The 23,333-nt window shown below is 53.2% G+C and overlaps 5 protein-coding genes across 5 annotated transcripts; 2 read left to right on the top strand and 3 right to left on the bottom strand.

Annotated features, from left to right (window-relative positions):
• Positions 1–1,260: 1,260 nt before the first annotated feature.
• J4E85_009621 (uncharacterized protein) lies at positions 1,261–12,861 on the bottom strand (the record flags this gene model as incomplete). The annotated part of the gene is made up of 4 exons (XM_051473841.1): positions 1,261–1,950; positions 2,005–12,519; positions 12,569–12,726; positions 12,807–12,861. The coding sequence occupies 4 exons, from the start codon at positions 12,859–12,861 to the stop codon at positions 1,261–1,263; spliced, it is 11,418 nt and encodes a 3,805-aa protein (XP_051322245.1).
• A 974-nt stretch (positions 12,862–13,835) lies between these two features.
• COX6 (Cytochrome c oxidase subunit 6) lies at positions 13,836–14,643 on the bottom strand (the record flags this gene model as incomplete). The annotated part of the gene is made up of 4 exons (XM_051473840.1): positions 13,836–13,954; positions 14,086–14,203; positions 14,307–14,352; positions 14,480–14,643. The coding sequence occupies 4 exons, from the start codon at positions 14,641–14,643 to the stop codon at positions 13,836–13,838; spliced, it is 447 nt and encodes a 148-aa protein (XP_051322244.1).
• A 483-nt stretch (positions 14,644–15,126) lies between these two features.
• Positions 15,127–17,148, bottom strand: J4E85_009619 (uncharacterized protein; the record flags this gene model as incomplete). The annotated part of the gene is made up of 4 exons (XM_051473839.1): positions 15,127–16,433; positions 16,480–16,557; positions 16,608–16,947; positions 17,002–17,148. The coding sequence occupies 4 exons, from the start codon at positions 17,146–17,148 to the stop codon at positions 15,127–15,129; spliced, it is 1,872 nt and encodes a 623-aa protein (XP_051322243.1).
• Positions 17,149–17,989: 841 nt separating this feature from the next.
• On the top strand, positions 17,990–20,264 carry PPP2R5D (Serine/threonine-protein phosphatase 2A 56 kDa regulatory subunit delta isoform; the record flags this gene model as incomplete). The annotated part of the gene is made up of 6 exons (XM_051473838.1): positions 17,990–18,013; positions 18,097–18,477; positions 18,532–19,140; positions 19,188–19,541; positions 19,587–19,885; positions 19,937–20,264. The coding sequence occupies 6 exons, from the start codon at positions 17,990–17,992 to the stop codon at positions 20,262–20,264; spliced, it is 1,995 nt and encodes a 664-aa protein (XP_051322242.1).
• A 1,506-nt stretch (positions 20,265–21,770) lies between these two features.
• Positions 21,771–22,962, top strand: J4E85_009617 (uncharacterized protein; the record flags this gene model as incomplete). Its single annotated transcript, XM_051473837.1, has 4 exons — positions 21,771–22,181; positions 22,228–22,297; positions 22,345–22,557; positions 22,607–22,962. The coding sequence occupies 4 exons, from the start codon at positions 21,771–21,773 to the stop codon at positions 22,960–22,962; spliced, it is 1,050 nt and encodes a 349-aa protein (XP_051322241.1).
• Between the last annotated feature and the right edge of the window lie 371 nt (positions 22,963–23,333).

Raw genomic sequence — 23,333 nt, 5'->3', positions numbered from 1 at the left:
ACTGGAGTGAAAACGAGCGACAACGAAAACAAGACTGAAGAGTGAGAGAATCGAAGCCTGAGAGTAGAGTGGGATATACGTGGATGGTGAGGCTAGACACCAAGGCCATCTGCAAATCCTAGCACAGATCGATGCCAATCTCATGTCCCTGGTGGGCCCGCAGAAATGATAGCGCCCCTATGTTGCACCCCCGGAAAATCCAAAGGCTGCGACGAGAAGCACCACGCTGCCGTTATGTTTACTGATCTAGCAGACCGTGTTCGCCATGGGAGTACGTTCATCCCCCGTGGAAGACAGATAAATTGTCCGAAATTTCCAGAAGCATGCTAGAGCGCGCGTCAGCTCATCTATCGCGAACAAGCCTGAAGCAAGCGAGCCGACGACCGTCATGTCGGTAATGCTTGTCGTAATGCTTAGTATAAACGTGTTTCAACGTGTACGCCTCGAACTTCGGTGGCGCACGCCTTGAGGCCGCTTTGCCAGATTGATTGATGGATTACTATCTGTTGGGTGTTCGTGGAGATGAACAGGCGCGAGCCGAAGCCGATGTCGTGAGCTAGGAAGGGATTCGTGGAAACACGGGTTCACAACTTATGAAGGACCAACGTGCATTGAGACCATTTGATGAGTTCCTTCCGTAGCAAAATGTCCCGAGAAAAAAACGTATCGCAAGCAGCAAAATATATGTTGACACTGCTGAGTAGATTCATCCTTAGGGAGAGATGGTGGCTGGGAATGGAGCTGTCCATGTGGGTTCGCCTCAGCGGGTGACGCGTTGATATCGGAACTCTCGGAAACGATCGGAACGAGACGAGTCGCATCTCGCCCAACTCACGACGAGTTCATTTATCGTATCTTTGATACGTGTACTACGCCGCACAGCACATCCGCGAGAGCAAGACAGGGCAATCAGGGCCAAGGTCTATCGCCATGATGCACAACGAACCATTCGTCAAGATTTAGGTACATGTAACTGTATTCCATACAAAATATCTACTAGTACAACGCCATGTCGCACGAGGCATGTGCCGCAAAACATACAGATAAGAAGCTAAAAGAGCAAGTTTGTCCGAATGAACCTAACAACTATACCTCCCTGACCGTTTATATCAACGCCTTGCATACCTAACGCAACATAAATATGAAAATGCCCAAACTCCTCAATGTTCTCTTCTTTTGCCCATCAAAGTCCCCATAAAGCATTCAATGTCCCCTTTTTCAAAAACACCAAACACCGATCTCCTCAATGAACTCAGACCCTTACAGATAACCCATCCAGAGCGGATCGCACTGACTCAACTTGGCCGGATGCACCGCAACAGCCACCAAGTCCACTACTGTCTGGTTCGCAGGTAGATTGGCGCCCGTGGGTAGGCTACCAATCGCGCTGGCCCTCTTGACTACCAGATCGCTATTACTTTGCACACTCTCCCTGAGCACCTCGGGAGTAAGCTGGCTGGCCTTGTGCTGCGAGGTGAACCAGTGGTTCATCTCATCCCGCATGAAGATGCTGAGTTGCATCTCTAGCTCGCCCTCGGGTTCAATCAAACAGCGCGCGACTGTCATGACACTAGGAGCGAAGATGCCTTCGAGATTCAACGGCCCCATGAGAGTTTGTAGGTTGGGTGTGAGGCGGAAAGGTACTGGTTCCGAGTTGTGCAAGATGGGCTTACCAACTGCCATGCTCGGGATCAGTTCGGAACCCCAAATGCGGCCGCTAGAGCGCGAGACGCTGATCTTCTGGGGGAAGCGCGTATTCATATGCATGACATAGGTCATGAACGTGAGCGCAGCGAGTTGGTAGCTGAAGGTACGGCGGAAGAGCCAGAAGTCGGCGAAGGTGGGGAAGGTAGCACGGAAGTAGTCTTGGATGACCGTCGGGGGCACGTATTTCTCTTGCACAGCAGCGAATGTTTCGAGGCGAATGCTATTGGCGTGATCAAGGTTCTTCTGTTGGGGTTGGGTTAGAGACTGGCGGCTTGCATGCGCGTCTGAAGAACTTACTGGCTGGAGTGCTCGCAGCTTCTCAATGCTGAAGAGCACGGGTTCATCCTTATTGATACCATTCTTCCGGCAGTAATCCTCGTAAATACCTTGCATGTTGATATATGACGGGTCGTCTTGTACCATACGCACACTAGGGGTAATCGGTACCATAAGCGGAAGATGGAACTGCAGATTTCTTCGCCGGCTCTCCTTGCGCTTAGCCAGTATGCCGTTGAAGATGCGGAAGAGTTGTAGGATACGCTCCTCGCGCCTGGAACTTCTAGCAGCCGGGAATTGAATAGCGAAGGGGTGCACACTTCCATCGTGACCACGAATCTTGAGACGACGATGGCAAATACCAACACCGCGCACCAGCTCCACATCTGGCAGGAAGCGTTCAATGCGCACAAAGTCGGAGTTCTTGTCGCGATGTTGCAGGTACTGCCCAGGCACTTCCACATCGTCGAATTTGAGGAAGCGGAACTCACTAAGCTGATGCGTATACTGTTCGAGCGGAACTGTGAGCTTCCTGCGATCGAGCCTTTCCTCGAAGCGATTTCGCCATGTGCGCAGCTTCTGGATGTACTCGTACATCGTTGGCTTGTTGGTAACAAAGTCCTTTTCAAAAGCCTTGCGAATGTGAGGTGGGAGGACCGACTCGGCGAAACGTGTTATGTTTGCCTCAGTTGATTGCGGTAGCTTGATCTCCCTCGCATATAGGTTAGGCTGGCGACCGACATATGACAGACCATCGTTGAGTAGAGCAACGATGAGTCGATACGCATCCTCGTCAGGTGGGCACTTGAAGTTCTTCTGGATCTGGTCAAGCATTGTCTCCATGGAGAGAGCGAGGAGAGGGAAAGCCGTTTTGAGGATAGCGCTAATCTCTTCGACATGATCCCACGGCTTCTTCGGCGCTGGGGCTGCGTCGCTAGGAGCTGGTGCACCATCTTGCGTAGCAGTTTCTGTCTTGACAGTGCCGTTGGGCGTGCCGTTCGCAGCAGCCTTAATGTCCGCACCTGCGGTTGTTGGCCGGCTGCCGGTGCTGGATCCGGGCCTGGTTTCTGGCGAAGCCTGCTTCGTTGCGGGCGACCCTTGCCCCTGTTGCTGCTTGGCCTTTGCAGCCTTCTCTTTTGCCTCCTTCTGCTCGTGCGTCTTCTTGAGAACCGCCATATCCTCTCGCGTTGTTCGAAGATGGCAGTACAATGCCTGAGGATACGTCTTCGCCAATTTGCCGAGAATGGATCTGGCGATCGGCGCTTCTTGTCGTGACAGACTGTTCAACAACTGTGGAATGTAAGTTATCCAATACCATGCCGGTGTATCACCCTTGAACTCCTCAAACTTCTCCGCCAACTTCCTCTCCGGATTGTCCAAACTGAGCAACCACAACACACGTCCCAACAATTTCCTTGACTTGGCATTCTTGAACTGGCTGGCTGCTTCGAGATAGCAACTGAGTGCTGCCTCGGCCCTCTCCAGATTCTGCGGCTCCTCCTTGAAGAGCATGTCGTTGTATCGGCCCCACTCCGCCCACGCCTTCGGGAGCTTGATATCGAAGTACAACGCGGTGCCGAATGCCTCGCCGGCTTCGTTCTTCTGACCCAGCTTGGCCAAGAACATACCCTTGAGCGTGTAGAACTCTGCCTTCTGGTTGGGTCCAAAGTAGTTCAGGTTGGTGTTGTTGATAACGTCCAGCCCACTGTTGAGATCGGCCTTGATCTGGTAGTGACACTTGGCCTGTTCGCGCAACTTGAGGAAAGCTTCCTGGATCTCGATGTTTGGGAGGGTGTAGATACGTCCAAGCTGGTTGATGCAGACTTCTGGTAAGTTGTGCTTGCGTGCGACGTGCGCGAAGCGGTTGATGATCCATGCCGTCTCGTGGTAACCTCTGTAGGCAAAGGAGTTGCCGCTAGCGTTGTTTTGAGTCGGCGGGAGGAGGTTGAGGTAGACGCCGTTGATCAACTGGAAGATGTGTTGTCGCCAGGTTACCAAGTCTTGCCACGCGTTGATGTCGTCCCAAAAGTTCGGTAAGCGGTCGCGCCAAGTGCTGAGGAGCAGCTTCAGCTCTTGAGATTTGACATCAAGGTTGACTTGCGTAGTCTGGGCAAGACTCTGGCAGATAACACTGGCATCATGAAGTTCGACAAGCTGCTGGAAGTGTTGAAGTAGCGGGATATGGGCCTGGGTAATGCGTCTGGGCAACTGGTGCCATTTTCTGATCGAAAGTTGAATGGATTCATCGCACAGTCGATGGAACTCCGGTTGCGATTCTTGCTTGTTGTGAAGCTTGAGAAGAGACATGAAAGTTTGGAAGAATACTCGTCGTGGTGTGGGCGCGTCGCTGACAGCTTTGATGGTTGCATCAAGCTGCTCGCGGGTCTCAGCATTCTGCCAAGCATCGAATACGCGCCAGGTTGATTCCAGGTAAAGATCGTTGAAGTTCTCGTGCTTGGCAAAGTCGCTCAAGATCTCCCATTGCTGAAGCTTCTGCGCGCAAATCACCCAGTGATCCTCCCAAAGCATGTACTCTCCAGTACTAAATGGCAGAACCGAGGTGCGGGCCTTGATCTGGGCAGCCTCGTACATCTGCTGTGCCTTGTCCCAGATGCCGCACTGCTCGTATGATAGAGCAGCGTTACTCTCTATGAATTGGCAACGTCGCCGCCATGTTCCGTAGAACAGGTCATCCTCTTGTAGGCCACTGTAAATTTCCAGTAAGGCGTCCAGGTTGCTCTCGCGTAGCTTCTCGACATCCACGACAGGTGAGATAGCGGAGTCTTCCATGTAGACAGCAGCCGTATACCATGCGTTGTAGGTCTGAGCGAGGTACTTCATGATGTGAGGCGGGAACTTAACTCGCGGTCTAGCATGGACGATGGCGTCAAGCATGGTCGCAACACAGTTGGGTCGTTTGTCGAGTTGACGAGAATGGTAGTCCTTGGTGAGCAGTGCGGCCATACCCTTCTCGAGATCGCTCTGGTCATCCTTCGTAAGCGCCGTCCATGCCAGCGGGAAGAAAGCGATCCAGATGTCATGAGCAAGGTTACTATCGGTGTGTTGTAGGTGACCAAGTGGTTCGAAGATGTCCTTGATCTTGATGTCGGCCAATTGATTGCAGAAGCGGCGATGACCGTTTACAAGATTCTCCAGTTCGTCATCAACCATGACGTCGGCGATCCTCGGGTCCCTGCCATATGAACCAAATAAAGCGGTGGGTTGCATGAGACGGAAATCTTCCGAATGAAGCTGCGCCGGCGTGTTCATTTCGACCGATCCAAACATCAAGTGGATGACTTGACTGAGCCAGTAGCTGTCGGAGAGTGTATCCCAATTCTGGGACGCAAGCACGTAGCTCAGGCGACTGGCTGCTGTGCGACTCAAGCTCTTATCAAAGATGGTCATGTATCGGTTGCGCATCTCAACATCCTGCGCTCGAGTACCAATCAGGAATGCGTGCTCCATCCGTACGGTAAGCTCACTCCTAGTGATCTTGGGGTCCTCGTAGATACGAATTACCAGGTCCAAGAAGCGAGTCAGTAGCGAAGTGTCGGCGCGGTGCTCGAAGAGCAACATCTTGCTTAGGACTGCCGTCTTCTCCTTAAGTGTGGGCACTGGCTCGGTGGAGTGGAAGATCCATTCTTCGACGAGATCTAGTACCTTCATACAGACAGAGTTGGTCTGAGATCGTTCAACAAGTGAAGCCAGCACGCTGAGATATGGCCTTCGGTTCTCGCCAAGCTCATTCATGCGCGCAGCAAGGATGTCAACTGTCTTCAGTACCAGATCAGTCTGAATCTCGACCTCACGAGGGTCAGTAGGTGGGTTGGCTCCTTCGGGGCGCATAGCAGGTGGTACTGGCTGTCCTGGAATGCCGCTGGTGCCGGCAAGGTGGTCCTTGGCCATCTTGCCCTGGAAGGCCTTCATGACCTGTGGAATGTGTTGATCGATCTCCTCAGGCCGCTTTTGGCACAAAGTCCACAAGATGTTGATAGCACTGACGTAGGAGCTATTGGAGAGAGCTTCCGTAGCAATCGTACCAAGGAAGTTTACGAACTCGGTAGAGGGCGACTCTTCAATGTTGCCTTCATCATCCGTAACAGGCTCAGGCATGACCTCGAGGATGCGCTTGAGGATGGGCTTCAGCTTCATTGTGCCGTCGTCCGACTCGTCGGTTGCGTGGAGACTGGCCTGCACGTCGGGGTTCTCAGAGCGAATTGGCTTCTCCAAGATCTTCTGGAATTGGGGGATGCGCTGCAGCACCCACTCATCCGACTTGACATTCACAATGACTTTTACAATCTGGAGCGTGTTGATCATGCGTGTGCTGAAGACTTCCGGCTTGTCCTCTTGCTTCATCTCGGTCAACAAGATCTCCTCGATCTTCTTGCTGAGCATGAGATCTAGGTCCAGATCGCTCCATAATCGTGGCGAGAGCAGGTCATGCAATAACTGCACAGCCTTCTTGCATATCTCCGCAGGTTGTGGTGTGGTGGTCGTGACCGCTGTCGGGTCCTTGGATTTTGGTGAAGCCACAGGGAAGCGTTCTGGAAGATAGGCGATGAACTGAATCAGATACTTGATAAGCATCATACGAATGCCAGGTCCGGCCACGAAACCCCTCGATGAAGAGTTGGTGACTACTGCCGACCCGTCTGCTCGTCTCTTAAGTGCTTGAGGCGACTGAGATGGACGCTCGACAGGACCGGCGCTCTCGCTTGCTGTACGTTCTTCCCATGTTCTGATTAGGCTGATCAGATTCAACGCGAGCTTCTTTGCATCGGTCGAGGGATTCGGAGGTTGCGCAATCTTTGACAACGCCGTAATGATGATGGAGGATAGATGTTCACGGCCTTCGTAGAACAAGTCCGGATGACGAACCACAAAATTGAAGATACTCATCAGCTGCTGCAGGTTCGAGCTTTCCTCGGATAAAATCTTGCGAGGATACTGGATCCAGCGAGGCATCTTGGCGTCACCGCCAGGCATGCGCTTCTTCAGGACAGGAGCCATAAGCTCAAGCGCCTGCATTACCAACGATCGACCTTCGTTTTGGTGTGCTTTGAGAAGGGCTTGATAGACTTGAACGGCGATCTTGACAGGCGTGTCGAATGCAGCGATGAAGAAGGCGATTAGCACGTAAGCGGCGTACTTGTTGATGATGTCTTCAAGCTTGATGTAGTTCCAGGCAAACTTGATGACGTCTTTGCGAGCATCTTGTATCATCCCGGGGTAGTGCTTGAGGAGGAGGGTGGTAAGCTGAAGGAGTTCCATCCGTGAGTGGTCGACACCAAGCTGGGCCGTGTCTTCTGAGAGCTCCAGGGTGGACTGCGGTTTCCAGAGCCGGCTGTGGATTGCCTCAGTCATGGCCTTGTCCATGAACTTGGTACCTTTGGCCTTTGGACCGAACAGGCTGTCCCAGTTGCGTTTCACATCCATGGCGAAGATGGGGTTGACGATGTAGCGGAAGATGAACGTCTTCGTCTTCTGGGAAGAGTTACGGGAAGTGTACAGATCGATACACTTGTTCACAATCGTTTTCCAGTAATCCACAGACTCACTGGAGATGATCTGGTCATAGATGAAGTCGAACAGGCGCGGTGAGGCTTTCAACTCCTCAGATGTGACAGCATCTACTACTTCGAAGAAGAAATCCAGGTTGTTCGGTTCTTGTTTCAGGTACGTGGTGAAGATGATCATGATCTGATCACCAGCTTGTTCTGTTGCCAGACGTAGCTCCGAGTCGAGGGTGTTCACCCTGAGCTTCTTCTCCAGCCCCCTGGCTGCGTCGAAGAGACCCTTTCGCAGCTCTTCGTTCGAAACGAGCCAGTTACTCGTCTCTTCGGATTGGCTGAGAGCGTACGCAATGTGAATACCGTTGAGTTGAGCCTGGCACTTCTCCTTCTCGGTACCCTCAGGGTTCATGGCGCTCAGGAAGCCAGACGCATCTTCTGTCACCTGCTTACGAAGTACTTCGCTTGCTGGGTTCTCGAGTAGCTGTGCAAAGAAGCGTCCCTGGGTCTGGTCCTTCAAATTGGGTGCGAAATAGTCCCAAGCCTCCTTGGGATACATACAGAGGTACTTGATCAACGGCTCTCTGAAGGGGCTGTAGTGCGTCCTTCTAAGAGCCGTCTCAAGCTCGATAACCTTCTCGATGATTTGCTTGAGGAACGTCGCAGCGGCCGCCGGGAGCAGGTGGAAGATGTTGAAGATACCGGTGACGATCTTCATCTTGGGATTCTGCTCGATCATAGTGAACGAGATCTTCTGCAGACTGTTCTGGTCCGCAATGCTCTTAAGGTGATCAAGGAGACGTGTGCCAATCTCCACCTTGAAGTAGTTTGTGAGGAGCTTCAGCAACCGTGCCAGACCGTCAAGATTCTCGACAGAGAGCTTCCTTGGATCCTGGAGGTTGACAAGGATAGGACGAAGTCCACTCTGGAGGACATCTTTGGGCAGTTTGTTTGTAGCTGAGATAACGCCAGATAGGCCGATGTTCGCCGCCTCAATCACTTCTGGAGACTTCGAATATAGGCACTTGAAGAAGACAGCGATAATGCGGAGGAAGGTCTGGTTCGGCGGTGTCGTGCTAAACTCAGGGAAGGTTTGAGCGGTGGAGAGGAGACGGATGCATGCAACTCGTAGGTTGACGATGTGATCTGCGTTCCGCTGCTCAAAAGGCTTACTTGCCAAATGCTCGTCTTCGGCGTCGGCTAGTGCCAAAGACTCCATCAATAATCTCGTCAGTTGTTCGTTGAACTCGAGGATGTTGTTCTTGAGCTTCAAACAGAAAGTGATCGCGTCAATGTAGGCAATCTGAATACTGAACGGTAGTGCTCGCAGCGGCTTGGTCCAAATCGGTAAGATGAGTCTATCCTTCACCGGCGTGATCAGGTCGCTGACGCTCAACTCGGTCACATCTGACAACACCTGGAACGCCTTCTGGGTTGCGTCACGCACACTCTTGTTCATATGCGAGAGATCACCCACAAGCTGTTGGCAGAGCTTCAGGGTAATGTTGTTGCCCTTATCGAAATCTTCCTTGGTCGTCTTCTTGTGACAGCGTCGGATGAGGTCTTGGATGAGGCCTTCTGCTTGTATGCGCGTCTTCGAGTCGAGATCGATAGGCATGTCCTTCATGACAAAGTTGAGTGCCCTAACAAGTTCGAAATGGCGGGGTACGAGCCATGATTGGGGAAGACCCAGTTGTTTGATCATGATTTCAATACCCCGAGTTCCGCCAGACTTCATGAACCAGTCATCAGCATGACAGTTGTGGCAAAACGTACTTGACAGCTCATTGAAGAACACGAACTTGTCCAAGGAACTATCATTGCCGAAGATTGCCTTCGTAGCATCGCGCATTGTGATGATGGCTTGCTCAGCAGCGTCCCGCACTGCGCCGTGTTCTGACGCCAGAGACTCGCCAATAGCTTCAGAGATGACATCGCTCTCAATCACGACAGGCCCTTCTCCTGAATGCACATCGAACGGCTTGTTCTTGTGTTTCAGAGTGGCAAATTGCGTTCCCAGCTCCAGAAGCGTGAAGTGCTTTGCCAAGTTGCTTACCAGAGCCTCCGCTTCCGACTTCAGCTCCGGTACCGAAACAGCAAATATGCTCGCCTTCAGCAGTTTCTTGAGAGTCTCTTGTTCTACAGTCTTCTTGGTGATGGACTTTTCGCGCTCTGATGCGGTGAGGATGTCGTATCCCACATCAAACTTCTTGGCACACAAGTCGTTCGCTTGCAGGCGTACTAGCTGGGCGAAGTCTTCTGGCAAGCTGTCGAAACCGACCAGCAGCTTCGTATGTGCGGTGATGAGGCGAAGAGCCTGTTGCTTATGGAACGTGTCGGACTTTTTGGCTGCTGGAGTCTTTGGGATTTCGTGGAGCTTCGCGATGGCGGTGTCGATGCCTATCGCTGCGGGGAAGGCACGGTCTTTGGTAGATCCAATGAGTCGAATGTCAATAGATGACTGATCATCAGAGTACGGTTTGAAATCCAGCTCTGGTGGGCCAGTGATGAACTTGCGATTGCGTCCGCCTAGCTTTCCAAGAATGCGCATCGTGGTATGAGCGTGGAAGTGGCTGTACGGGTTAGGCTTCAGATGCTCCCATAGTGCAGCCATCAGCTCGTCGATGACTGGGGCCATGATCGGGTCCAGATAGTCCGCCGTGAGATTGTCCACGCAGAGCTCTAGGGTACGAAGACCCTGACCGACAAGATCCGAGCCAGCACGCAGAGCAACGACCAGTGGCCTCATCAAGTAACTGAGATGTGGCAACAAGTTACTGAGTCGTGCTGGCACTGTGAGAGATAGTTCAACGAAGAGATCCCTTTCAGCCGGCTTGCGCGCCGTCAAAAGAAGGTTGTTGAGCACGTCGAGTAGCATTTCCAGCAGGGGAAGAATTTCTTTGTACAGATGCTCAAATCTACCGCCACCAATACTTCTGAACAATGACCTGAGCAGGAGGAAGTAGTTCATGGGTTCTTCGGCAGTCGTGGATAGCTGAATCGACTTCGTTATGATCTTGCTGACGTGTGGTAATAGCACTTGCTCATTCTGGGCAGAGAATAGCGTAACGGCCATGAAGGAAAGTTTGAAGAGGCGAAGGAGGATGGAGGACTTCTTCACATCGGCAGTGCCAACCTCTTCGATTCGGTCCATAAGAAATTGCAACAGCATCCCCGAAAAGCTGGGTGATGTAGCCTCGGAAGCGAGAAGGAACTGTGGAACGTGAAGTAACGCCGGGTGATCGAACATCATATCGTACAAATGGGGTATCTCGGATGAAAACACTTCGTGGAACGTGGCTGGATCGATGTGGTGGAAGACAGTCGCAAACGTCTCCAAAAGGTCCTTCTCTTCCTTGCCACTCGACATCATATGTTGGTTGCCCATGAAATCTCCCGGTGACAAGCCTTGTGTTTCAGGGGTCTTTTCAGTACCGTAGTAACGGAACACCTTGGCACCTTCGCGGAAAAGCTTGATAAGAACTTCCACCTCTTCCGCGTTGTAGCCAAACGACACTTCATGCCAGTTTGCAGACGCGTTGGTCGGATCAATCTCGTCCTTGATCTTGGCTGGGTTACAGGCTCTTAGCTGATAGAAAAGATTCTTCAGCCCATGGAGTAGGTTCTTGAACAGGAACTTGTTGTCGGCAATGGGATCGGAGCTCCGGTCTCGTGGATTGGATGTCTTGATGGGTGTCGCGTTGGAAATGTCGATTTCGTCCCAATCCGGGGGGTTTTCCTGAACGGCCATGTGGTTCTCGTCGACCGCATCAATGGACGGTTGGCTGTACTGAGCTGAGAGCTTGACAGCATTGTGGTATTGTCGGTTCATTGCCGCGAACTTGTCACCGATGGCATTCAGTATCATGATCAGGAAGTATCGCGCGTCCTCCTTGGGTTCTAATTTCGCGATGCACTCTGCCATGTTCAGCAGAAGCTTCGCGCTCATGGTCTGGAAGCTGGTTCCGGGAAATGTGTCGTGCAAATTCTTCGTGTAAACCTCAACTGTGCGTCGGATCTGCTCTTTCGACAGAGATTCTCGCAGATGGTGGATCAGATCGGCCAGCATGCTGTATGCGAGCGGACGCATGGTCTCGTACACTGTCAGGCCATCCCCGATCAATGTCTTCTCGTCCAGTAGCTCATCAATCTTCTTGAGGAAGATTTTGCGGAAGTTGAAGTTGATGATGTGCCTAATAGCGACTAGTAGCTCTTTCCGTGCGCCGGACTTTTCGCGTGGACAGTCCTTGAGCAGTCGGACGACGATATCAGGAAGGGTCGGAAGGAAGTCGTTCAGCTGGTTTGCATACACCCTAAGTAGGTAAGCCAGAAAACTCATGGTTTTAACCTGAGCTGTTATGAAGTCGCCAAATGCCGCGCGGTTGCGAATGTCTTTGCTGACACCAGTGAAGATCTTGCCCTGCGCCTTGGCCTCCTCATGTGCCTTCTCTTGTGGCTTCGCCTGAAGCAAAAGTACGTTCTTGATCAGTGGTACAAAAAGTTTCACGTTTTTGTTCACACAGTTCCTGTAGGCCTGGAATAGAGACACCACGATTATTGGACACTCTGCAAGGACCTTGAACGACTGCATTCCCTTGAGCAGCATGCGCGTTTGCTGGTGTTCCGATCCAATATCGCCTGCGGAACCAGATGTGAGGGCGGTCGCTGGCGAGCTCGGGCGTGGGGACTGGGAGAATTGGTGGTTGTTCGGGGTGGAAGGAACGCCTTGCGAGGCCGAAGCTGTCGTGTTGCTGTCGAAGGTATCGTGCACCGCCTGCTCCATCGTCTCGAACATTTCCTGAATCAGATCCAAGAATGGCTGAACTCGGTCAGCGAGCGCCTTAGTTTGGTGGCGCTGAAAGTCCATGATGGTCTTCATGCACAGAACCGCATTGTCCTCGTTCTCCAGCTTCACCAAGCTCATGAGTTTGTCGACGATCTTGGCCGCGTGCGGTTCTATGGCTTCGGTCGGGTTCATCGGAAGACGGTGCAGGATCTCGAGGACACAGTTCCGTATGCGCTGTTTCTAGGTCAGAAGGCTGTAGAGTTGTCGCAAGTTGTGCGCTCACCTGTTCGGGCGACGTGGAAATGAAGACTGGGTTGCCATCTAATATCTTGAGGAACACGGGGACGAGGTGATTCAAGAACGAGGCGTACTGCTGCCCTTGACAGTAGTTCTCAATGTTGTCCCGGATTTCGATCGCCTGGGTGCCCTTGACTCTGAGATCTGCGCCAGTCAGCCTGTGTTCTCTTGTTATGATGCGCGCGCATGTTGTGGGCATGCAGCGCGCGCAATGTAATGTGTACCAGAGTTTGGGTCGTCCAACTTGGAGGCCATAGCCTCGAAGTTGTGAGTCGCCATGGCGATGTTGCGTGCAGCCTATAGCCGCTCCTCCACCTTGTCGAAGTCCTCGTAGACTGTGCCCTGCAATGGCGCAGCTATCCAGTATGTGGCGCGATCAATGTAGCGGAAGACAGGCGCATTGGTCTCGGTGGCACGCGGTGGTGTGCGGAATCGGGTGCAGGTCGCTGCTGTGTCGAATATTAAATTTTGAAAAGGAAGGTGCAGGCGGGATGGCCTATATGGTCATTACAATCGTTATTGTGGAAGTGAGGCCTGGTGGTGGGGCGAGGGCGCGTCCCGAGTGCGGGTATGGAGTCGCGACTTGGAGTGATGGATGAGCTTCTGCAGAGCACTTAGCCTGGAGCTGACGAGCGAGGGAGGCACGCCGACCCCCAAAACTTAGCGCGTCGCTCTCATTGGTCGGCGCCACCCCTGTGCGCCGTGCGGGTGGCACCTTCCAATCCATGTCCGGCACATATCCAACAGTCATCTCTCCACAGCAGACTCCAGTTCCGGCAGCCTATTGTTGATATGTGATTTCGGACGTGATGGCTATCATTGAACGCGATGAATCGCGCCACCATCTGCAAAATCAACGTACGAAACTCCTGCAGAGCCGCAACGGCAACGCATTCCTTCCAGTGCATGCTTCGGCAGACTAAGATCACAACAAGCACTGCATTCAGAAGTTCACGGGTCAAATGGGACTTGACGCAAGATACAAACACTGTACATCTATCCAACTACCTGTCGTCGCTTGACTCACCCTTCATAAGCTCCCAGCCATCTGCAGTTCTGCCGTCATTGTGTGAAACAGGAAACATCACCATAGTTATACAAGGCCACACATCCACGTCCGGTCTTCCGTCTAAGATAGGAAATAGAAAGGTTGACATTTACATTGTTAGAGAGGCGCACCATGGTATTCGATGTCAAAATGTGGGGGCGGGAACATGGGGATAACGAATATGCGCAGCCTGATCCTCTGATCTCTACTTCTCATCGGGGTACATAGCCTCCTTGAGAGGAATGCCGAGCTCCTCGCGTATGGGCTCGAGCTCCTGGAGGTACTCTGCGTATTGACCCTTGTTCTCGACCTTGAACTTGATACCTGTGACGTATGTTAGTAATCAACGTCTCAAGGTTGGCCGGATGCCGAAGTAGCGTAGTCCAGAGTCCGTTTGGCTCCCTTTTGTGTAGAAAGAGACAGGACTGATATTGGGAACGTAGTAAGAGACGTACCCTCGAAAACCCGGACAGCTGAGGGGAAGTCGTTCACGCGCCTGGCAGCGCGGAGAGCGGCGGTGATGACGGTGGTGGAGGGAACGAGATCGTAGGCGAAGCAGTTGTTCAGGTTTCGCTGGCGATTGTCAGCCTATTGCCTCTGTTTGTGGCATCCCACAGTTGCCCAACCCATGTCGGGTGATACCGGTGGGGTCACATCGTGGAGACAACCAACGTACCTGAAGCTCGAAAACGTCGTTCACCTTCTCGAATTCCTTCTCATATCTATATTGAAGAAGCACAAGTCAGCGATGGAGCTCGTCATATCCTCAATGGCGCTCAATGGCTGTCCATGATCTCCGCATGACTCTTGCCCGTCCGACTCTACAGCCCCTCCTCGGATTGGTCGTACCTGGCGGTGAATTCCTCGAATGTCTCCTCGGCATGCGCATCGCTCTTGCGGACAGCCGACTGCGAGAAGGCACGCTGGGTGTTCAACGCAACGGGGGTTGCTCGGTAGGCCGGGACTCGCACGCCCACTCGGCTGACCTTCGACGCGGCGCGGACGAAGGACATGTTGCGATTTGGAGAGCTACTGGCAAGCTACGGGAGGTGGTTTCGGGGCTGCTGGGCGTGCGTAGCCGGCAGTGTGTCGATGAGTAGTGGTGTCGGTGGTGCGATTTCGCGTGAGGTTACGAAAACGAAAGCTCAGGCGATCCGAGTTGCGCCCAAGCCAAGCCGTCTTAAAAGTGGGTCGCACCCGTTCCTGGGACTGATGGCATAGTCGCATCGCCGCACATAACCATATAACTTGTACTTGATCTGGAAGCATTCCTCCTGTTTTCATGTTCATTTAAGTTGTCTACATGCGCGCTACGTCGCCTTTCTAAGCAATGCACGCTATTGTCTTCCAAGGTCACTGATTCACGCTCTGCCTCCGACTATCTCTAGACGGGATTAATGAAGCTAGATAAGAGAATAGCTATGAGCGCGAGAATCGAAACAGTTCAGCGTTTATCCACAGAGTCTCGCACTGCCGTAGAGATCCTTCAAGCTTTTTTATACCCTGTAATAACCGCCGAACGGGACTGGTCCCTCTGACGCCGCTCGGACAGACATGACTGGGCTGTCGCTGTCGTCATCCAGCTCTGAGCTGCCAGACAGATCATCGTTCCTGCCACCGGCCTGTATCTCTTCGTCTTCGTCTTCATCCGCCTCGCCATCTTGATCATCCTCGTCGTCCTCCGCATCCCCGATGTCAGCGTTCAGAAGAGTATCCGGCTGTACAGGATCTTCGGTCATGTCTTCCGGAACCTCGACGTCGTCTGGCGCCTCGTCTCCGTCAGCGTGGTTTTCAGGCTCATCAGTCTCCTCCATCTTCTCGAAGGTGTAACGCGGATTTCTTGCAGCCCAACGCACGTTGTGCATCACTTGGTGTTCCCTCCTCTTCTCGTGGTGTATGTGACGGTCGTCAACTTCACTCTTGTACTGCGCTGCCATTTCCTTGTCGTCCCACAACTCAGGCCATTCGACGATACGCTGATATATGCTGTCATCCGGTTTGTCGCCGCCAATAATTGCGTTCATCTTGTCCTTCAGAATGACCGTTGCTTTGGCCCAAGTGCCAACGTGATACCACCCTTGGAAGGTGGGTGCACAAGTTGCTCGAATGTCCTTTGTAGCCAAAACTTTCGCTATGAGAGGATCGGTGATATCGCAGAACTGGAAGAGGTTGCCTGTTCGCGAAACATTGACGCCATCAAATGTGTGCTCAGTCTCCAACTCTTCCGGTGACATCTTTGCTAGCTTCAAGACATGCTGATCGAAGACCGCGCGGTGCTTTGATGTGCCTGACTTGATGTAAGACAGAAAAGACACGGTCTGATATTTGCGATATTCAGGGTCTTTGCGAGGATCCACTCCCCAACGGACAAGAGCCTCTCGCCAGGGCCCGCTTTCGAAGAAGAATCCGCAATAGATGGCTGCTTGCCGAAGCTTGGTTCGCTTGTCCCATCCCAGTCTGTTGTAAAGTAACTGTCGGGTTACTATGGGTCTCTGTAAGAGCAGAGTCCTAATGTTTGCAATCAGTGACTGCATATAGGGTGAAAGATCCCTCTCTGCTGGAAGACCGGGTCGGGGTCCTGTTGGTACATGTTCGTCTGTGGGTTTGACAATGGTGTATGCGTTGTAGGCGAGGCTCCTTTGTATATTGACAACACCTTGATCGGTGTATTTGACGTTTGAGTTTTGCTGGAACCGATAGTTGAAGGCGATTGGCATCTGTATGAACTCTGGCGATGGCCCAACGCTTTTGGTCAGATTTGCACCGGCCGCGGTGTTGACATTATACTTCAACAACTGTTCGTCTAGGACGGGTTAGTGATTTCTTGAGTATTTTGGGATCAGTCTTACATCGTTTCGGCAGGACGTGGTCTCGCAGACCGACCATGGTCTCGTTGTGAGAGGCAGCATACTGCAAGTCGGGCATATCTGGAGAGTCAGTGATGGTTCCACAGAGTTCAAGACTGTGCTCGACTCACTTCGGAACCGATGAGTTTCATCTACCACTCCGGCTAGAGCAACCTTGTACGTCGAGGCATTGTCTTGCAGGCTCCTGTATATGGTTGGTGCATCCACATACGTCTTGTTGGTCAAAGCGATTTCATCTTCAGTAAGGAAGGGCCCTGTGGTTCCACGCTTTCGTTTGCGTCCTGTCCGTTTTGGCACCGTGACCTTGATGAGAAGGTTGTTCGTCCTCACAGGCGTGGACAGCAAACGCTTGGCAAAGGGGTCGTCTGGGCGCAGCGAGACAGAGATGAGTTTCTTGAGCTCATCGTCACCCTCGGCGTTGGTCGTGGTTTCCAATCGTGATCGCAGGCCCTGGGCGAGTGTTAGTCCCTCCCAAAGCGGTAGGCACTGCTATTGCCGGCTGACCTTGCTTAGTTTGACAGGCCCACCTAATGAGGTAATGCCCTTGTCAACGTTTTTGATGATGGCGGGATGTTCGACAACGGAGACGGCACGTGACGGGATGGGCAGCCAGGGCGCATGCTCGTTTTCGGTCGACATGGCGTTGTCCATATTGGGTTACACGATGGAGAGGTGCAAGCTCAAAACGGTCTGGCGGTGAGATTCACGAGAGTTTGTAGTCGCTCAAAGCTTTCTGTCTACTTCGGCCGGACTACCTGAGTACGCCCGTGGTAGGTGTTCGAGAGACAAGTGATGAGACCCTGGGCCAGTGCGAGGCCCGTCGCCGCTTCTCTATAGAGACAGGGATCGATCTCGCGATGACTCTCCTGCAAAGCGCGAGATCAGATGATACGAGTCTGCCGCGGGCCCAGCAGCGGAATAGTCTCCCGTCTCTCGCGCAGTCGCTCCCTTGACACGCCCGCCGTGCTACTTCACTCTCGCAGCTATCCTGGATGTCGTGACGGCTGCGGCGGGGCTTTTGGCCCAAACGCACGGCCTCGCTACGGGACGGCTAGCGCGAATCACTCGACGCTGTCTGTCTGGCAGCAGCCCTGAGTTGTCAGTTGACGACCTGCTCCAACTTGTCCCTCCAGCTCCAGAATACACGCCTCTCCCTCAGCCAGAGCGCCTATACGTCACCAGCAACTTGCTAGGGCCCCGGCTGCCGTCTGACCCCCCCTCGCGAAGCTGCTCCCTCCACCGACTCCCCGTGCACCATCCTAGACGGCTACACTAGCCACCATCTATTACCTCACGCGTCTCTCCTCCATGTCGGCCTGAGCCCTACGCTCTCCTGTGTCCGATTCCCCGTGTGTGCGCCTGCCATCTAGTCTCCATTGGCGCTATCGGCTTGCGACCTGTCCCCCGACGCCTCGAGGCCAGCCGCCATCTCGGACGCCCGTTTCTGCAACACCGCTGCGCTTGACCTGGCCGTGGGCGCATTCCGACAGCCATGAAGGGCTTCAGGCAGAGGGTCGTAAGTGCTCGTCCTCCCCATGGACCCCGGCCACACCACGCACCCCCCTACCCCTCTCTATGCGCGGAGGCTAACATGTATAGTCCGAACAGCTCTCTCGAAGCAAGGATAGCAAGTCATCTAAGAAGAAGGACTCCACCTCGGGAACTGCATCGCCGTCGCTGGGTGCTTCCAACTCCCCCTCGGGCTCTGCCCAGGCTACGCCTTCCTCGTCGCAGACGCAGCTCACCGATGCGCGAAGCAAGAGCCAGCCCGCCGCCGATGGCGCTTCGGCCAACATTGGGTCGCTACAACAGAACCCCCAGCCCTCGTCCGGTTCCCTCGCGGGTGGACCCCAATCTTTCGGCGGACAGGGCATGATGAGCCCCGGTGCTGCTGGTAACGCTGGCGCTGCAGGTCCAGGCACGCCCTCTAGGCTGGGGCAGCCCCTGGCACCCAGCGTCGTCATCAGCCCAAGCGCGCCTGTAAGTACCCGCGCATCAACCGATATATGTTCGGTAGGCTAACCAGTGCCATAGCATGTGCCTCCTCCTGGCGCTGCCGAGACGATGCCCGGTGATCTTGCGCCTCCAAAGGCGGGCCAGAAGTCGGGAATATTCGACCGTCTTCAAGCGACGCCCAAAGACAACATCGAGGGCATGCGAACCCCGAAGAGACAACACTCGTCGCGCTTCGACATCTCGGATCAACGTCAGCGTGAACTGGAAAAGCTCCCCGGATTCCACGAGGTGCCCCCGAACAAGAGAGAGGAACTCTTCATGCAAAAGATCGACCAATGCAACATCATCTTCGACTTCAACGATGCTAGCGGAGACATGAAGTCAAAGGAGATCAAGCGCCTGGCTCTGCACGAGCTGCTCGACTATGTCGCCAACAACCGCCAGGTCATCACCGAGAAGATGTATCCACGCGTCGTAGAGATGTTCGCGAAGAACTTGTTCCGTCCTATCCCGCCCCCGATGAATCCCCAAGGCGAAGCTTTCGACCCAGAGGAAGACGAGCCGGTGCTGGAAGTAGCGTGGCCGCACATTCAGGTAGTCTACGAGTTCTTCCTTCGCTTCATCGAAAGCCAGGACTTCAACACGAACATTGCCAAAGCGTATATAGACCACAGCTTCGTGCTCAACGTACGTACACGACCTGTCCTCTAGATTCCCCTAGCTAACACCAGCAGTTGCTCGAGCTATTCGACTCTGAAGACCCCCGGGAACGCGACTTCTTGAAGACTACGCTCCATCGCATATACGGCAAATTCCTCAACCTCCGCTCCTACATCCGCCGATCCATCAACAACGTCTTCTTCCAATTCATCTACGAGACAGAGCGCTTCAACGGTATCGCCGAGCTTCTCGAGATTCTCGGGTCCATCATCAACGGTTTCGCTTTGCCATTGAAGGAGGAGCACAAGCTATTCCTCACGAGGGTACTCATCCCGCTCCACAAAGTCAAGAGTCTGAGCATGTACCATCCACAATTGGCGTACTGCATTGTCCAGTTCTTGGAAAAGGACGCGGCATTAACAGAAGAGGTAGGGACATACGCCAGATCCAATAGGCTAGGCTTACACGTTCAGGTTGTTTTGGGTCTTCTCCGCTATTGGCCAAAGGTGAACAGTACCAAAGAAGTCATGTTCCTGAACGAAGTAGAGGACATCTTCGAGGTTATGGACCCCGCCGAGTTCGCAAAGGTTCAGGAGCCGTTGTTCAACCAGTTAGCCAAATCAGTGGCCAGTCCTCATTTCCAGGTCGCCGAGAGAGCGCTGTACTTCTGGAACAACGAGTACTTCTGTAATCTGGTTAGCGACAATGTCGAAGTCATTTTGCCAATCATGTTCGCACCGCTGTACGAAAACTCAAAGGGACACTGGAACCGGTACGTATCTGCACTCTGGTGACATGGCTTGCTTGCTGACTATCTGCCCAGAACCATCCACGGCATGGTGTACAATGCTATGAAGCTCTTCATGGAAGTAAACCCGCAACTCTTCGATGACTGTTCGCATGACTATGCCGAGTCACAAAACAACGCAACGCAAAGACAGCAAAGTCGACAAGATCGCTGGGACAAGCTCGCCAAGCTCGCCGAGTCACGTTCAAACGGCACTGCAGAGAAGTCCGCCGTCGACCCGATGCGTATGGATGACTCGGAGTCACGTTTGGAGAACCTCCGTCTACAGGATGACGGAACAGCATCGAGAGAGAGGCGGCCAAAGGAATATGAGCGTCAAGGCAGCCAAACCTCGGTACGTTGATTCTTAAGTCCCTAGAACTCTGGATGAGCATTCTGTGTGGCCGAATCGATGTACTCTTAATTCTATCCCTAGACTCCTAGGTTTTCTTCCTTTTTTCCCAAGACTTGCATTTCGGTTCAGGTGGATCTGACGTGTTTGTGCTTTGCGTCTTTGTAGCGACGGCATCATACTTCGCAAGGGGAGCACCACGTTTCGTCCAGCGCTCGCCGCTCGGCTGGCCGACCACGTAGCAACAGTCGCCCGAATTCCTCTTCTGGCCATGTCGTCTCGTCGCGACCATCAGGTGGACGTGCAAGGTCGAATTCTGGAGGTACGATTACCCGGGTTGTTAGCTCTTGATTTCTTGGGTGCATCCATTCTCTTCTCTTTTTGCTGCCTTGCTTCACTGCCAGTCTTTTGAGGGCTGATTGTAGTCGCGATATCATGTGGTTTATCTGGCATCAAGCGTCGCAGTTTCTTTGGTTCTTCCCAAAACAACATGGAACGTTTCATTTGGGTGTTCCGGATGATGTTTCTTGTGAAAGACGACGAAATAGGGACTTTCTTCACTGATAGACGCGGAATATAAAGAATTTCTAAAGACCTTTGATTGCTTTGCACATCAATTGCGAGCTGTGCGATGTTGAGAACTATCGTGAGCTCTCATAGGAGACTTCTTTCACGGATGAGTGGTATTGTTGTTTACTTCGTTCGCCTTGTGGTAGCCAGTGCTGAGAGGCTTGCAAGGGAACCCCATACTGTCGAAGCCATGCAGGCTAAAATTACCACGCGAACAGACACGGGGAGCCGCATAGGTTTCCTGGCCATCCGGTTTGGGAGGTCGCTAACTTCAAGGGGTGCCTCGGCTTTCGGAACGCCAAGACATCCGACTCGATGCCATGTTCTGGGAGGCTTTGCTTCTACTTTGCGACAAAGGCCAACGTGTGGTTTGCGCCGAGTGAATCGTAGAGGCGATGGACAACGTTTGCATTACAGGACTTTACGTCAGTTAGGCCTAAGTGCACGCTATCCACGAGCCAGCGTGGTAATGCATGCGTGTGAGAACATGGTAAAGGTAGTCAGCGGCGGTCAGCAGCGATACCAAAGTAAAAGGAGAGCAATACAGTAGCGTAGCCAATAGTAAACAAGTCAATGGCCTCGGTCTGCAATGTGTCGTAATTTGGACGTGCAACGGCGCGTTGGGCCCAGGTGCGGGAGAGGCGGAAGACCCCAGCAGTCATTTCCGACCTCCTTTCCGCGCGCAGCCAGAAAACATTGCTGGCCCTTCATAACCTTTTGCGCATCACCTCCATCTGGCTCGGTGTGAGATTTACTTCTTCACATTTTCTCGTCACTCCTTTGTGCTTTGCACTTGCTCGGTCGCGGTTGCCTTCTCTTCCTCGACGTTTGTCTTGTTTACCTAGTCGCTTTGCTAGGCTCAACCCTTTAAATCCCCACGTCCAGGGCTTCCACCGTTCCGAACACCACAACACCAACCTCGACAGTCCCAACTCATACTCGCACACAATGGGTGGCCCAGATTGGCTTGAAGTCGGCGCGCCGACGCTCGACCGTCCCTTTGGCCTGGCATTATGGCCTATTTTCGAGAAATGCTTCGAGCCCATCGCGGGCTACAAGCCCCAGGACTTCCGCTTCGTCCAAGGAGAGACGCCGCTCTCGACATTCAAGGTCTGCGTTGTCACGCTGATTACCTACTACATCATAATCTTCGGCGGACGAGAGCTCATGCGCAACCGTGAGCCCTTCAAGCTCAACTTTCTCTTCAAGGTCCACAACTTCTACCTCACGGCGATCAGCGGCACCCTACTTCTCCTCTTCGCTGAGCAATTGATCCCCATTGTTGTCAGGAAGGGTCTTTTCTTCGCCATCTGCGACCACCAGGGTGGATGGACCGACAAGCTCGTCATTCTGTACTACGTAAGTACTTGCGCCGAGATGCTCAGGATGTTGCTAACATGTGCAGCTCAACTACCTCACCAAGTTCCTCGAGTTGATTGACACTTGCTTCCTGTTCTTGAAGAAGAAGCCATTGAGTAAGTGCAACAAGCCAACATCGACGTCGCATCGCTAATAAGCCCAGCCTTCCTCCACACCTACCACCACGGCGCGACCGCTCTCCTCTGCTACACCCAGCTCATTGGTCACACTCCCGTATCATGGCCCGTCATCACTCTCAACCTGGCTGTACACGTTGTCATGTACTGGTACTACTTCCAGAGTGCGCGAGGCATCCGCATCTGGTGGAAGAAGTACATCACCGTTGGCCAGATCACCCAGTTCGTCCTCGACCTCGGTAAGTCCAATTCCGCCCACATTCCACATCGCACACTAACAACATACAGGCTTCATCTACTTCGCCTCGTGGACCTACTTCACAAGCACCTACTGGCCACACATGCCCAACATGGGCAAGTGTGCTGGTGAGGAGTTTGCTGCCATCTCCGGCATCTGCATCATCACGTCGTACCTCTTCCTCTTCCTCGCCTTCTACTTCGCCACGTACAAGAAGCCGGTGCCCAAGGGCCGCCGCAGGGCTACAAGCGCGTTGGTGGAGATGAAGGACGAGAAGGTGCCGACTGTTGGTGAAGCTCGCAGGCGTCTTTCGACCTCGCGTGCTGGTGTCACTAACGGTGTCGCTACAGGAGCTTCGCCCAATGGCACACCCAACGGACGCGCGACCCGCAGCCGCAAGGCCTAAGCTCGATCGTTCGGAGGACATGCGAAGTGCTGTGCGGCAGATAGAGCTCTTTGAAGCATTGGACGACGCACAACGGCCTCTCGCCGTGGAAGCACTCGAACTACTCTGCGATAGCATCTGATGTAGCATTCGATGCTCTTCAGAGCTAGCCAGATGTTACGGGCCAAGCACCGGTTCGGAACAATCTTCGTCAAGTGGAGCCACCTTTCGGCCAGGCTCCTACCAATTCGTTCTTGACACGATATCAGCCTGGAGGGCTACAATTTCCATATCTTATTGTAATTGCTATGTTTGGGGCTCGACACTTTTGGTCCGGCCCCGTGTCACGATAAAAGCATGTAAGAGCATGGTTGGTCGGTTCGCGTTACGAC

Source organism: Alternaria conjuncta (assembly GCF_024043145.1).
Source record: "Alternaria conjuncta strain BMP 0040 chromosome Unknown scaffold_18, whole genome shotgun sequence".
Taxonomy (NCBI): Eukaryota; Fungi; Ascomycota; class Dothideomycetes; order Pleosporales; family Pleosporaceae; genus Alternaria; species Alternaria conjuncta.
This window is presented reverse-complemented; position numbering and strand designations above follow the sequence as displayed.